We start from the raw sequence: 17,359 nt of genomic DNA on the forward strand, positions 1-17,359 counted from the left end.
GGACCTTAAAAGGAGGTCCTAGGACTTCCAGCCAAGATAGAGGCTTTGACTGACAAACTTGGTCTCCCTCTACAACTAGAAAGGAATACAGCTACCTCAAAACAAAAGATAACTAGAAATTCCAGAAAATAAAACTACATGGAAGCCCAATGTACGAAGTTATAAACCAGCGGTGCTTGTCAGATGGGTAGGAGGGACAAAATTTGGCGGTGCTGCTTGTGGTAGCAGTGGGGACAGTGGCAGGGGGAGCAATCCTGGCTGCAGTCCAGCCCCGGCAGCTCGTGACCCCAACGCTAGGAAAGACAGCCCCTGCATTGCCTCCCACGGTGAGGCCCAGAGGGTGGAAGGATGGATCCTGGTCTCTCAGCTGAGAGTAACAGCAGGAATCCATCTTGGACCCCCATCCCCACACAAAGCGCCACAGTGCCACGAAAAAGGTTGCGGATTGCCGCCGGTTGGTCACTGTGTAGTGACGATAAAGCACCACAACATGGCAAAAAAGATAGCGGATCGCCACCGACTGCCGGGTTGTGATGAGTACATGGGCTCCAACCCCTATAGCCTGCCCAAGAAGCAAAGCAAAACACAGATCTGTCAAAATGAGGCAGACAACTATAGAAATCCCGATGACACAGTTCACCAGGCAGCAGATGAAGAATCTGACAGATGAACAAATAAGAAACCTTTCAGAGGCTCAATTCAGAGCTATAGTCATTAGGTGGCTTACAGAATTAACAAAAGATTTGGAACAAGATGAGAAAGGATTGAAAGTCACTCATACTGAAAAGAACAAAAACACATAGGAGACAAGTGGTGAGGAAATAAAATCCAGAGATCAAATCAACAAACTAGAACACAGGGAAGGAACAAACAGTCAACTAGTGAGGAAAGAGGAAACAGAAAGTAAGAAAAGTGAGGAGAGGATCAGAAACCTCTGGGACAGCTATAAGAGATCGAACATATGGATTATAGGATTGCCAGAGGGCGAAGAAGAAGAACTAGAAATTGAAAAATTAAGTGAAAATATAATAATGCAGAACTTCCCAAACTTGGGGAAAGAAATAGACTTACAGGTCCAAGAAGCACAGAAAGTTCCAGAAAAACTGGACCCAAGGAGAGATACTCCAAGACACATTATAATCAAATTGTCAAAAATTAAAGATAAAGAGAGAATCTTAAAAGCAGCAAGACAGAAGAGAAGAATCATGTACAAAGGGGTCCCTATTAGACTATCAGTTGACTTCTCAAGGGAGACCCTTCAGGCAAGAAGGGACTGGCAAGAAATATTCAAAGTAATGCAAAACAAAAACCTACAACCACGATTACTCTGTCCATCAAAGCTGTCATTTAGAATAGAAGGGCAGAGAAAGTGCTTCCAGGACAAAGCAAAACTGAAGGAGTTCATTAGATCCCAACCACTGTTATATGAGATGTTAAAGGGACTGGTTTAGAAAAAGGAGAATCAAAACCATGAACATTAAAATGAAAACTGCATCACAAGAACCAACAACAGAAGCTAGGGAACCGAAACAAAGGCAAACTAAATAGGCAACGATAGTGGAAAAAGAATTATAGGTATGGGGAACATATGGGGGGAGATCAGCGTGGGAAGGGGAGGGAGGGAGATAGTACAGGAATTAAGAAGCATAGTAGGAGGGAATGGAATAGACAGGAAGAGGTTGAGAAGAACTATATGCACAACCAATGGACATGGACTAAAAGGGGGGGACAACTGGAGGGAGGTGGGCCACCGGGTGGAGGGGAGCAGAGAGAAGGGAAATTGGGACAACTGTAACAGTATAATAAATAAAACATATTTTTTAAAAAAGGAGGTACTATATAGCTACTGTGGAGCATACTAACTCTGGCTGACCACCTGTGGTGCAATGCAGATACCAATAGGCTTACAGCAGGAAAACCTGACTCCATGTCTCAGCACCTGTGTCCTAAGTTTGTGACTCTGGGTGCTTATTTAAATTCTAGAGATCTTAGCTTCCTGGTCTTCAAAATGGAGATAGTACTTGCCTTACAGGGTTTGTTCTGAACAATTAATGAAACAATGTGTTATAAAATAGTCTACAAACTCTTATGTATCATGAACATGTGTAAAAATCTGTGTAATATTTTTATTAATTCAATATGTATAATTTTCATTATATTCTTTCTATATATATCATCAGGAATATATGTCATCAAAATTGATTTACATTCTTCTAGGAAAGAATATAAACTAGATAAAGAGGACTTAAATTTAAACAGTGAGCATCTGGCAGAGAGAGCTAGTCAACATGGAATGCTGAAGGCACAACATGTGCACAGAGTATTAATTTTGCAAAAATTAAGCTGGAAAAATATTTTAGCTGTGAGTACAAATTTTTGAAAAACCTTGGGAATTTTCCCCCAAGCTTTAAAAATTTTATAAAACTGAGCTGATCTTCAAACCATCTGAAAGCCTCCCTCTGCAATATATGCTGATGAAGATCTTGGTTTCATTTTATAGGTTAAAAAACAGAAGCTAGCATGCCTTACATAATTTTGAAGGGGATTTTTAAAAGCAATGTAAAAATAAATCAAATAAATTTATTGAGTAGCTTTTTATAAACATGCCAGGTACTGCAATTAATCACAAATATGTTTGGGTATAGCTCTTGCATTCAAAATTATTACATCACTAGGGATATATACCAGGCTAAACACTATAAACAGTTCAGATTCAGTCCCGTTTCCTGAGTGAGGTAGGTACCTTTCAACGACTCCCAGGCTCTTGATTTCATTTAATCTCATTTCACTTAACTTAAAAACTCTACAAAGTAGGTATAGGGCCTTTGTTACTAATAAAGAAATTGAGACTCAGAGATATTAAACCACTTGTCCGTCTTGGACACATAGTGAGATGATGGTGGAGCTAGGACAGAAACTCAAGACTTCAAACTTCAAATCCAGGTTTCCTCCTAGTGCACACGTCACCTCCCATTAACACTGGGTTTACTACTGAGCATTTACAGAAAGCTTCAAGGAGATGTCACAAGCAGAGCAAAAGAAAAGGAGAGAATAATAATAATGCTCCTAGCAGCCGGAGGGTGGATATTGATATTGCTTGGCACTGGGCTAGTTGGGTTGTCTGCAGAGGACTCAGCATGTCCGGTCCTGAAAGAATGAGGATGTGAATGACTGATGGGTTTGTAAAGGTCTAGAGAATTAGTCTGGAATAGAACGGGCATAAGCAAAATGGGAGGAAGAAGTGCTCTGGGACAGGAATAAGCTAATCAATTTACTTGGATGAAGAATCTGTGCTGTACAAGGAAAGAAAAGATCAAAAGTGAGGATGAAAGAATAAGCTGGAGCCAAGTTGCAGAGAGCCTTGCATGCTCTTCTCAAGTGTTTGGGCTTTATCTTTTTTTGGGGGGGGGGGCAGGCGAGGGGTGCTTTATCTTGATGGCAGTGGAAACAGGTACTGAAGAGTTGCATCTTGAAAGAGCCTCTTGCATATAGTCAGTTGAAATGTTTGGAGATAATTAGCTTAGTAAGGTGCCAAAGATTCATATTTGTTTGCACTTTAGCTAAAGAGGTAATACCACTGAAATTTGCAGGTACAGTATAACTATTTCACCAATATTTCTTGAAGCTTGCCTCACATCTTTTACATAGTTGCCAGAGGTCCAGGCACTCCGAACAATCTTCAAAATATTTTATTAATAATGCTGTTGCTGCAGCAACTGTCAAGCTACTTGTCTGTCTGTCTCTCCTGGTTCATTCTACAGAGGAGTGTATGTGACTGAGGGGATCGCTGCTTCTGTTGTTGATGGACCTGCCACTGTAATCCGATAATCTCTGCCAGCCATTGTTATTTCTCTTCCTTTTCCTTAGGATTTTGCTACTTTCTGTTGAAAAAAAAGGGACTGTGTGTTCTCTGACCCTCTTTCTATGCTTCCACTACTTTTAATGTGCCAAATTATTGGCTACCATTTCTGTATTCAGTAAATGCTAGGTCCTGAACTATATGCCTAACATGTTGGAGGTAATATGAATCTTATGTTTATTTGTTGATAATGACAGAGAGAGCAAGTAGCTTGCCCCAAATCATATAGTAAACAGAAGAGTCAAAGTAGAAGAGCCAGAATTTAAATTTAACTCAGGTCAGTGTAAATGTAGCTAGAGACCCTCTAGAGCAGGCGTTTGGTAACTATGGCCCACAAATCAAATCCTGTCCATTGCCTGTTTTTATAAATAAAGTTTTACTAGAACACAGCCATGTTTATCTGTGTACTTACTGTCCACGCCTGCTTTCACACTATGGTTAAGCTGAGCAATTGTAGCAGAGATCTTATTGCTGGCAGAGTCTAACATACTTACTATCTGGCTCTTTACAGAAAAAAATTTGCTGACCCTGTTTTAGAAGTAAAGGACAAGGTCCCTAGGGCCAGAATATACATACCCCATATGACTGTTTTACATTGCTATCTTTTCCCAAAATTGCCTTAATAACTGTATTTAGTTATAACAGGTCTTGAAAGGCAAATATTGGGCTCTGAATACCTATTATTTTTAGACAAATTGTTCAAGTCTAATCAACATTTCTTTGAACCATTCCTACATGCAGCCAAGATGGTGCCTGCTACCCTAAGACTGATAATCAAACAGAAGATACAGTTGAGTGCACTGCCATCTTTTATACAAAGTAGATTGAGAGAAGGGTTACAATACAGAAATGAAGAAATTACTATGGGATCACAAAGCAGGAAGGTGTTTTCTGCTTAAAGGTAGAAGAGGTTAGAAAAAGCTTGCAGGAGGAGATGACCTTGAACTAAACCTCAAAACAAATTTTACTAAGGGAAGTATAAAGAGGGACATGGCAAAGACATAGACATGTGGAGGGTAGGGGAAGAGAAGATTTAGTAATGGGTGTGGTATTTGCTGAGGTGGGTGTGCAGGCAGGGGGTAAATTATGAGAACTGCAAAAGTTTCCTGTGGACACACATACAGGGTGGGACAACAGCAGGGTTACAGTTGTTCGTTTGGAAAATAATACAATAATTAGTAATAATACAAGAATAAACTGTTTTGCATACTCACAACTATAAATCTACTTTTGCCCACCCCGTATGTATACTTGTGTGTATGTATATTTGTATATGTGAATTTATTTACAGTTAAAGCAAAATAGATCAAGGACATGTAAGACTCAATCTAAAGAAGGAGTCATACAATATGTTTAGTTTATAAACAAAGAGTAATTAAACTTTTTAAAATCCTGCATTATAAAGTATCAATAAATAACACACATATGAAAATGTTTACTGCAACATTATTTATAAGAGGAAAAACACCGGAAACAACCTGAATACCTGTCACTAGGGAAATTAGTGAAATAAGGTATGTGCACACTGCAGAATATGACACAATTATTAAAAACAATGCACTCAATCCACTTGTGTTGTATGACATATTGTTAAATAAATAAAACATATTGTTAACTAATATCTTTTATTGTCAGACATTCTTTGAGCCAGGAAACAGCAATTTCTCATGGTTATCCATCAGGAATAAGGCAAATTTCTTTTTTCTTTGGGGGTACTTAGTTGTCCACGTCTTTACAACATCTCCATATATAAATAAAGTCCAAGGCCAGATTATTTTTCTTCTAGTCAAAAACGCTGATTTATTTACAGGTGCATTGTTCAGTCTATCATTATAAATTCGGGGTAAAATATGTGTGTATTTTATTAAAGCCTCAGAATTTAATGTTAGGGTCTTTTAAATATTTGTTCCCATGTTACCCTTTCAGGAATGCAGCATCTTTCCCAATATTTAACATGGTTATATCATAATCTACCCATAATGATACAAGTTAACCTCCAAAGAAACATTAACAAAAATTAATGTAGTTTTTAAAAGAGTGAATGTATACCTGCATATCTCTATATATACACAAACGAAGAAAAGCATAGAAGAAAACATGACAATCTATTCATACACATAACTTTAGGAGGCAGCATCAGACTTGAGGAGTGGGAAGTAAGAATTTATTATTAAAAAAAACTTCTATATTAACTGAATTATTGAAGTGGAAATTTTGTCATATTCTTATAATCTTTTAGATTGGGTTCTTTGACAGAGGTCTGGGTATTATTGTTTTTAATCTTTATTTTTCTACTTATATTAATCTATATTTCTAATTTTCCTGTAATATATAAGCATTGCTTTACTTATGGGAAAAAATGTTACTATTTACAATGAATGGGAAATAATTATTTTAAAGCTAGATTAAGTATGTAAATAAAGAATAAAAACCAGCCAATGCTTGGGCAACAAATTTTTGGTTTTTGGGGGGTGCAAGAACACCAATATTTCCTTTATACAAAGAACCATGAACATTTTTAGCACACACTGTTCTACAGGAGAAGATGAGATTTAATTACTAAGAGCCTGGGCCAAGGCAGCATTCCAGAAACCCAGAGATTCACAATAAATTATAAAATGCCTTAAGAGAATCAGTTTAGAGAATTATTTTTAAAGGTCTTTTTGAAGCATACATTGGTTATTTTATAACATTTCAGCATTTGTTTAGGAAACACAAGACTATAACGAAAGTGCCAGAGAACTAAGGCAAGTAAATGCCAATGAAGGCTGAATCCTTTCATCTCATCAGTTTCTGTCTATACTCCTGAGCTGATCCAGACACCCCTCATTTCATTTTCAATTTGCAAAATATGCAACAGATTCTCCTCCTTCCTTTTTTTCTTTATGGCTTGGATCTGTTTATGGTCCCTAGGACTTTAAGACAAGGAGTGGCTGAAAGCATTTTGACTGTTACCCTTTTACTTCTTTCATGGCACTCATCCCAATCTGTGATTTTCTCTTCATGTATGGTTTACTTTTCTTTTACTCCTCCATCTTCTCTACCTGGAAATATACTCCCTGTAGGGATGGGACTGTTTTGGTCATTTCCATATCCCCAGCACCTGTAGAAACTCCATACATATTTTCTGAATGAATAAATGTTATGCAATGAGTGAATTAAAATGCCCACTGCCAAGTCTGCAGGAACTAGAGTCATCTTGCTTAAGTGTAAATCCTCATTCTGCTACTTTGTAGCTTGGGCTGATTTCTTACCACTAAGTGAAAGCTTAATAAGGACAAGGCTTTTAGTCTGTTTTGTTCACTGCTGTATCATGAGGGCTTGGAATAGTACCTTTCTAAATATTTATTCATTTGTTGAATGAATGAATATGTTCAATTTTAGGGCCTGGCTACGGTCAGGACCCTGAATTCAGCAAGGTAAGTGTCATTCATGTATTCACATGCTACATACCAATCTGTTCTGGTTGAATTTTAATTCTGGGGTAGGAGGAACTTTGATATAGTGAGCAGAACAAGGACCTGAAAATCAGAGGGTTTGACACATTGCAATTAAAAAGTGTCGAACAGAGGAATAAATTCTTTTGCTTTAATATCCTTATTTCTATGTAGAAAAAGTTGGATTAGATAATCTTTTAAGTCCTTCTTCATTGTTAAACTCCAGGATTGTCACCCCTGTGACAGGTTCCTCAGGGTCCATGTGGAAGTGTGGCATGGGAGGAAACTTGTCTGGATGGTCTGAGGGTTTCCTGTCCAGCCACCATCCTCTACCAGCCCAGAAGGAGCCTGAGTGTCTTGGTGGTTTGGTCACTGCTCAACTGATTAAGAGTCTAACTAATGTAGTTCCAGATGCTGAGTGATATTCAGATAAATAAAGGTTTAAATTTCTATCTTTGGTGCAAAGATGTGTGGTGTATATATATAATTAAAACTGGTCCAATTGTAAGACTAAAATCAGCAATTTTTATAAATATGAAAACATAGAACTACAATTTCAATAGTCTCTACTATGTGCCAGGATCAGTTATATAGCTATAACTCTATGTTATATCCATATACCTATAGTTAAAATCTAAGTCTCATATTTTATCTTCACTTTACAGCTGAAGAAATTGAGATTCTAAGAGGAAAACTAATGTATATATCTGAATTAGTCAATTTAGATTTACTAAGACCTATAATGGAAAAAGGAATGAAAAAAAACAGAAGCATAATGAAAACTGGTTCTTACCCTTTAGCAGCCTCTAATCTTTTTGAGAAAATAAGGCACACACAAAACAAGTATTAAAAAGGCTCAAACATAAGCTACTGTTGCATGGTACTAGATCAAAGGCACAAAGGAATACCATGAACAAAGAATGGGATTATCTCTTAATTTGATCCATATCTCAGGGCCTAGCACAGTCCCTGGTGCATAGTGATTGCTCAAAATCTATTTAATTTGCTGAGTGCCTACTAAGTGTCTGGCATTATAACAGGCATTAGAAATAGAGACATGTAAAACATAATCTCTAATGTCAAGAAGCTGATATGTGTTGGAATTGCTATAGAAAACTTCAAGACAGAGATGAGCCTGGGAAAAGGGAGAACAGGCAAGCAGGCATGAGTGCAAGAACAAAAGCAATATTGTGGATGATGACAGAGGGTGAGTGGGACACTGGGTAGACTTTATCTCCCAAAGCAGAGAATTTATATGGCAAGGAGTGAGAGAAAAGGTTGATGGATTAAAGACTATCTACTTAAAACTTGGAAAATTAATATGTGGAACAACCGACTAACACTATTTTAATTCTGAAAATGGACCACATAGAAGATATTTATATTGCAGTTAATTTGAGTACTGGAAATAAACTAATTGGCTTATGCAGTGCAATTTATTATACGGATCATTAAGAAACTATTCTACTCCATGCCATTCTCTGATCACCATAACTTTCCCCAGCTGTTTTCATCATCAATATGGGACTTAGGAAAGTGCATAAAATTTATATTATGGCAGGCATTAGGATAAACAAAGTGAGCTTTATTAGGCATTTTCTTATATTTTCTTAATAGTAATGGTTGAATATGACAGGGATTTTAACTAATGTTGGTTCTACCAATTGTGTGAATTAGAATATATTAAATAAACACTACTTTAGGGAAGCAAAAAAGTTATTAAAGAATATTTAGGTGGCTGGAGATGCCAGAAAAAATGTCCTACTCTGTCCTGGAGAGGCCAGCTAATAGATACTCAATAATAGGGGGAGGTGGGAGGAGCTGTATTCAAAGTAATTTTCTTTATGATAAAACTGTTAAATGAGTATAATTGTATTCCCTTGTTGCAGATATAAGCCGTTAGTATTTTACAATGAAATGTGTTAAAGGAGAAAGATTCTGTGTTTTATATAAATAGTATAAATAAGAATAAACAGTTTGGGGAAAACATAGTTAAGATTCTTCTTCTTCAGTAGTTCTATTTTCAAAAAATAAGAAATAATTGATTTACAAGATGACCTTGAGAATTCTAGACAGAAGTAGAAAATACTCTGCATATAAACCTAGCCAGGCAATTTCAAAGTCTTAAACTATTATTCTTTTTTAGCCTAATGTAGTTGAAACATGTATAAGATTTGGAGTCAGGCAGTTCTGTCGTCTAATCCCAATTTTTCTGCTGTATATCTGTGTGATCTTGGACACTTTGCCTAATTTATCTAATTTTAAAATGCCTACTTTATAAAGTAAGACTTAGAATACTTAACCACCATAGGGTGGTTATGATGATAGAATAAAATTAACAGGATGATGTGTGTAAATTTTTTAGCACAATACTTTGTAGCCCAAAGTATGTGATGTTAATAATAGTTGATTATTATTGTTGACATATTTTTTTAGCTATGTATTTTTGTATGTTTTATTGATTATGCTGTTACAGTTGTCCCAATTTCTTTTCCTTTTGCTCTCCTCCACTCAGCAATTTCCCTCTCTCCAGGAGTCCCCCCCACTTAGTCCATGTCCATGGGTCATGCATAATGATCCTCTCAACATGCCCCTGTCCATTCCCACCCTCCTACTATACTTCTTAATTCCTGCACCATTTCCCTCCCTCTCCCTGCTACCTCTTCCCAGCTGAACTTCCCTCACATGCTCCCATACCTCTGATTCTGTTCCCACTCTAGTTGTCTGCTTAGTTTGCCTTTGTTTTCATTCCTTTGCTTCTGTTGTTGATAGTTGTGATACTGTTTTCATTTTAATGTTCATAGTTTTAATCTTCTTTTTCTTAAATAAGTTCCTTTAACATTTCATATAATAATGGCTTGGTGATGATGAATTCCTTCAGCTTTACCTTGTGTGGGAAGCATTTTCCCTACCTTTCCATTCTGAATGATAACTTTGCTGGATAGAGTAATCTTGGTTGTAGGTCCTTGCTTTTCATCACTTTGAATATTTCCTGCCAGTCCCTTCTTGCCTGCAATTTATTTTGAGAAATCAGCTGACAGTATTATAGGCACCCCTTTGTAGGTAATTCTCCTCTTCTCTCTTCTTGCTTTTAAGATTCTCTCTACCCTTAACCTTTGGCATTTTGATTATGATGTGTCTTGGTGTGGTCCTCCCTGGGTCTAGTTTGTTTGGCACTCTCTGTGCTTCCTGGACCTGTATGTCCATTTCCTTCTCCAAATCAGGGAAGTTTTCCTTCGTTATTTTTTCACATAAATTTTCAGTTTCTTACTCTTCATCTTCACCTTCTGGCAACCCTATGATTCGGATGTTGGCATGTCCCAGAGATTTCTAAGCCTCTCCTCATTTTTCAAGATTCTTGTTTCCCCCTTCTGTACGGGTTGACTGTTTCTTCTGTTCCAATTTGTTGATTTGAACCCTGGTTTGCTTTCCTTCACCACTTGTTCCATATGGGTTTTCCTTCATTTCAGCCAGGATAGCCTTCATTCTTTCCCCATCCTGTTTAACGTTTGCTGTTAAGTCTGTGAGCATCTTTATCACCAATGTCTTAAACTGTGCATCTGTTAAGCTCTTGATCTCCTCATCTGTTAAGCTCTCTATTTCATCACCTGTTAGGCGTGCTATGTGCTCATTGCTTAGTTGTGTCACTGGTACCTTGATCTGTCCCCTCTTCTGAGCCATACTTCTCTGTCTCCTCATCATGACAGTTTCTTTCATTGTCTCTGTGATTTGGGTGGGGATGTCGCAACTCTTATGTTATAGGGGGCGAAGCCTTAGGTATTCATTAGTGCTGTTGACCCTTTCACTGCGTTTTGGTGCTGTATGTGGGGGAGGGGTGTGAGAGGGAAAAGTGCAGGTTGTCACTGCTTTTCCAGGCACTTCTCTCTCTTCCTGTACTAAGCAAGCTGCCTCCTTTTTGAGACTGGTAGCTTCTTCCTCTGTTCCAGCCCCCACTTGCTTTCACAGTCATAAGCAATGCAGCTCTATTTTCCCCAGCACTCGAACCACAAGCTACACAGTCTGGTTTGGGGCCGGGATTGCTTCTTGGATTTAAATGGTATGACTGTGTTTTTTGCCATGGCTACTGTTAGCCATACCCGCCCGCTGTGCTCCCACCAGCCGAGCCACCTCTAGCTGTGCTGCGGCCAAGTACCACCCCTGCAGTCACTACTCTACTCCTCTTACTCTCCATCCCAGCTCCGCCCCTCCTACCTTTCTGGCTGATTATTTCTTCTTTATTTCTTTGCTGAACTTCCCTGTAGTTTCAATTTTCTGGATTTTCTTGGGGTTTTTAGTTTTGAAGTGATTGTTAATTTTTTTGTAGTTGTGAAGAGATGCAGCATGTGTATTTATGCCTCCATCTTGGCTGGAAGTCCGAATAACTATATTGTTGACACTTTTGGTGTTACTCTTATTATAATAGTTATTATTGTGATAGTTTACTGAACTGGAAATACTCTAAATTTTAAGACTTATGTTTGGGTCCCAGATCAGTTACTGTTAATGATCTCCACTCTCTCACCTATAAATGAAAATACTATGATGACAATAACTTCTGCTTTGCCTAAATCAAAGATTAAGGGAGCTCTAAAGGTAATGTATGTGCAAACTATAAACTATTAAACAAATTAAAGGCATTTTACCTTCTAGAGTACATACCCAAGTATAAGGTCATATGCCTCTATTTAATGCACTATGAATATAGTAGTACTCTATTTGTACAAGGGAAAAGGAATATCTATATAGTTTTTCAGTAATGATAATGACCTATTATGAATCTGATTCATTAAGGCTGTATTAATATGTAATCTTACTGCTGTGAAGGTTAATATTGTAAACATCTAGTAGTATATAGTCCACTCAAATTTAAAACTTGGCCCTCTGCTAATAAAAGGTAAACATAAATAGGCTATTTCTATTACAAAATTATGGAGACTAAATATTTATTAATAACTCCCTTTTCAAAGATTAACATGAAAACAAATATACTTTTTAAAAAATAAACACAAAACTGGGATACAGTTAAGGAAAAGAAAAAATTCCTTAAATTGTTGGACAGCATTTAATTGATTTTGGAAGAATGTCAATAGTTAATTTTATATTTTCATGTGAATTGCAAGAAATCTGGAGATTCTAAGGTGACAGGTTTTGCCTAAGAAATTACAGAAGGCATGTCCAAGGCTCAGTGATGGATGGATGGATTGGAGGTCAGTGGAAATTATAACTCAAATTTTTACTAATTTAGCCCCATGCTTATGATTGGACATAAACCAAGTAAAAATGATTTCCTTCTATAATGTAGAACAGATGGATTTAAATATTTTTCTCCACCTGTATCTGATATCTTGTGATTTTAAGAGTAACGATTTGGATTAGAGGAAAGGCAGCCTCAGGAAATTATGATAAATAAGTTGTGAGAAGGGTAAAAATATACTTTATCTACTCATAATTAGACTACATGTCATTTCTTGTTGATGTTCCTATTCTCCTTTTACCTCCCATTGGAATTCCAGACCATGAATAGGATGTCATGGGGAGAGGGTAGAGTCAAAGTGGGCACTATTGCCAATACTATTTATCGAAACATTGTTATGATGATTGATTTAAATTAAAAGTGAACAGGGATAGGTGTGTAATGATGGCTTTGGTCTTGAGATTTGAAAGCAAAAGAAGGTTTAAGAATTGAAGATGTGTACCACAACTCCCTCCGCTGTCCAGCTACTTGCACAGTTCTGTGCATACATGAAATAGGATTGACTGAATAGGATCAAGTGTGACTTCTTGCTCAATGATCAACTAACTTTCTCTACTTTTTCTTTCTATCTATAGTAATTATGTTTATCTGATATATTTCAGTGCAAAGCCCCTTTAAAATGATAAAGTTTGTAATAATATATTGAAAAAAGCAAATTCCTAAAAGGAGTTTAGACATGGGAAGCCATATATCTGTGCTGAAAAGAAAGGTTTAGCTGACCTCTATGAGAATACAACAGAGTAATCATTGTTTAGAGTAGTTCAAAGATCTGTTTAGTCTCTGCTTAGTGTCTATGACTTTTGATATTGAGGATGAATGTCTAAAATATTTACAAGAGAGATTGACTGAGTTTTTATTTGGAAAAAAAAGGTAACAGAATAGAACAGCAAGGATAAGGGTAAATGGATCTACAAAAATAAATAAACATCGTTCCTTGGAAAACAGTTTTAAAAAAGAAAAAAAAAAATCCCTTAACTAGGAAATGGAAAGGATGTTCAAGCTTGACTATTTAGTTGTAAACAGTGTGGGTGTAAAGCACAATAAAGAACAACTAGACCCTGTGAAGTTTCAACAAGAAGAGTGAGTGTATGAATAAATAATAAACATGCAAGATATAGCCACAGAAATATAGGCATGCATATCCATAGGAAATAGATCATATAATAGAGGAGAGCTAATCTGCACAGTTGTACGCATGCACAATGATTGGAATTAAAATAGCCTATTTAATAAAAATGAAATGCCACCCAAATGCTGTATAACAACATTTGCATGGAAAAAAAAAAAATCCGCAGTCCAGGACATAAAATCCATGTGAAAAGTGTATCCTCCCAATGATCAGATCTCCCCTTGGGAGTAAAGGAGCATCTTTACTGGGACTGAAGGTGTAAATGGGCAGAAAGTTGTTCCAATGCAAACTCTGCTCCCACATAGACACCTTCCCTTTCACACCTGCCAAATGAAAAGAGCAAGGCTTTGGAGGTGTAGGAGAAACAGCAGCCCTCAAGCAGAAGCTCTGTCAGTACTGGCAGAGAAAGGGTTTAATGCCTCTATGAGCTTGAACAGGAACTGCCTTCTGCCCACGGACCCAGTCTGAAAAACACCCGCCTCTTGCTTCTCTGTCTAGTTTTCTTGGCTCCATCTCTGGTCTCCAATTATTTACGTAGTGTTAGATTTTTCTGTGTTTATTATTCACAACATAGAGAATTGAGTTTTCTAATAGAAAACATGTTACTTAGAGTACTTACTCATTTACGTTAAAAAATACCAAATAAGTTGCATTTTCAGCTCTTTAGAAAATGATTATATATAAATAAAAATTGGAACCTGACACTTAAAATGTAAATTTACATTTAGGAAAAAAAGGATGTTGTGTTATAAAAAAATCAAAATGGAAGCTATTCAGAGTAAGAAGAAATTATATCTCAGGTGCATTTGAATTAAAGATGACAAAGACACATTCACAGGCAAGAGAGGAAATCCTGATATGACTGGATACAAATACTCAGCCATGTTCCATAAGCATCATTTCTATGAAATAATTCCAAAGAATAAAAAAGTTAAGTTAAAAGTGAATCTTACAGAACTTTGTAAATGAGATATGTTTTCTATTGCTTACATGTAATATATACATTTCCAAAAATAAATTTTTGACAAATAAAAATATTTTTTAAATGACAATCAAGGTTTAAATGAATTCTATGAGCCCATGAACACAATACCTAGAAATAAAAAAGAAAAATTTTTTCAATATAGCAAATTATTAATATTAACAAATTTGTTCTTTTACTGTCGTATGTGGTTTACTTTTTGGTTCACATTTTCAAAAAGTTCCTTACCTGGCCTGACTGCTTCCTTGTTCATGTTTTCCACTGAAGTTCAAATTACAGAGATTTTTCAATTTTAAATGTGAAGCGCCTGATTCCAAATTTGCCTGTGTTTGTTCTCTCAGACGATCATGGAGCATTGCCTCTTTTTTCAAGTTCATGTCGAAATATGGGCAGCCAAAAGTGCTGGTTTGTAATAAAATGAGAACATAGTTGTCAGTTTATAGTGATAAATCAGTGACTCACTGTCATTGGAACAGACCTACATCCAGGATTTTAAAACTTAGAAGACATTCTTCTTCCACTGAACTCACTCAAATAAATTTCTTTTCATATTGTCCTCAGAGAAAATTTTCAGGTTCTAGATACTGGTCAGCACAGTCATCAGAATATGTTTTTTAGTATTTTGGAAACTTAAAAATCCAAGAATAACATAAAGATATGCTTCCAATGCAACAATGAAAACATTATATAAACATGACTCAAAGTTTCCTCCAATATTTATGCCCTGATTTGACTATTTATATCACAAATATTATGAGTAACTAAAATATTTACCAGTATCAGAGAATATTATGTTTTTGTTTCTTAACATTCCGTATCCAGAAATATGGTATCTGGATTTGGCTTAATCCTCCTGAAACTTGCTAGGAGTTTTGAATTTGAGTGGGAAGGGACTCCAGCTGTAGGTGAAAGAGAACAGACTAGAGTCAGGGCTGAGTCGCATCCTGGATGTGGTTGGAGCCTAAATGCAGGTTTGGGCAGAAGGATCAGCCAGGAAAATGATCTGGTTCTTTCTACAGGCTGATCGATTGTTCCTGTTAGATTTCTGTGCGCACACCCCTGTCTCTAAAGAGGCCCCAAACCTCTGCTGCTGTTAGGAATGTGGCAGCCACTGTCAGTAAAAGCACAGGTTTAACAAAAGGTCACCTGCACACAACCTGGGTAAAATATTTCCTGCTGGGACCTTCAGTTTCTCTCCAGTAAAATGAAACTAAATCCAACTCATAATGGTTGTTGTGCCCATAAATCAATCAACCTCTCTCTCTCTCATTCTCTCTCTCTCTCTCTCTCTCTGTCACATACACATACACACACCATTACATGGTAGTTGCTGTCATTATCACAGTGTTATCATCTACATCTAGGAAAGGCCACAGTCCAATGCTTTAATATTTAGGCAGTTGGTTCTTTAGGAATTCATTTCCTATATTGTAAATTTGCTGATACACGGCGCTAACCTAAGGGAGATTAGGAAATGTTTATTTCTAGCCTAGCTGAGCATTAATTAAGATACTATTACTCAGAAGTTTTGCTGCCCATGTAACATATACTCTCAATTTGAGATTTTTTAAATGATCACTATTGTGAATTTTCTTAATTTCACAGCACCACCCCCATGTGATGTGTGCTGCATGGCACTCAGGCTACTTTTTCCTAAGGCTCATTTGTCCAGTGCTGTGGACAGCTACCATAGACACCCTTGTTCAGTACTTACATGAGAGAAATTTTGTTTCCCTTGATCTTTATTAATAAATCAGCCCCTTTAAGTCATTTAATCATTTGCCTATTTCTTAATTTAATTCTAGCCCCTCTTTGTTAGTTGGGTACTAAGGTATAAAAACTAGATGGAACTTCCTGAGCATCACTAGAACGGAATATTTCCTGACTCTGTGAAACAAGTTGTGTAAAAGGGTATCTACAGATTATATGAATCAGAATAAAGTGTCAAGTTCAAAAGGATATATTAAATGACAAAAACATAATTTTCAGAAGAAATGCAGAAGAGCTTGAAAGAAGATAATGATGGGACAAAAAAGAATGTGCAGAAGAAGTTGTGATGAGGAGGCTTTCATATATAATTACATAATTTTCAACATGGGTCTGCTGTGAACAAGTTTCTGTGTGGCAACACTGTGCTTACTTGCATCCTTTGCAGAGAAATATCTGAGTTAAAGAGAGCATTGCAAACTCTGATCTGACTTCGTGAAAATACAGACCCTTACTCGTGTGTCTGTGCATGTGCCCACACATGGAAGAGCATGCATGATTCTGCATAAATCTATACATGTAGAGGAAAAAATCCCAATTGAAGAGATATTCCTAGGTATGATAAAACCATTTAAAACTTTGCAGTTCGTCAAATATTGTGTAAAATGGTTCTGAAAAAAATAGTCTCTTTAGAAAGTTGTTGACGTAAAATGAAATTTCTATGACTTAGAGCTCTGTTGATCAATGTAAAATACCAATTTATATCAACTTCTGACTGAGAAGGAAATAGTATATTCAAATGTCACTCATTATAGAGGAAGATAAGCATGTGTAAAAACTTCAGGCTAAAGTCCTAAGAAGCAATGTCTTGGGGGAGACATGATTCTTTTGATGGAGCAGACCATTCCCCTATGTCACCTTCATTCAGTTTGTTTGTAGTTTTCAGGGAAGGAAGAAAGAGACAACAGAAACTATTAGGTTGACCTGTATG

General features: G+C 36.7%; 1 protein-coding gene across 1 annotated transcript in view; it reads right to left on the minus strand.

Moving 5' to 3' along the window:
* Positions 1 to 17,359, minus strand: part of L3MBTL4 (L3MBTL histone methyl-lysine binding protein 4) — a 434,331-nt gene that overhangs the window by 121,981 nt on the left and 294,991 nt on the right. The window contains 1 exon segment of the mRNA XM_090285146.1: positions 14,890 to 15,063. Within this exon segment, the coding sequence (XP_090141272.1) occupies positions 14,890 to 15,063 (174 nt within the window).

The sequence above is a fragment of the Furipterus horrens genome, unplaced genomic scaffold (assembly GCF_987537825.1).
Source record: "Furipterus horrens unplaced genomic scaffold, mFurHor1.1.pri manual_scaffold_8, whole genome shotgun sequence".
Classification (NCBI taxonomy): Eukaryota; Metazoa; Chordata; class Mammalia; order Chiroptera; family Furipteridae; genus Furipterus; species Furipterus horrens.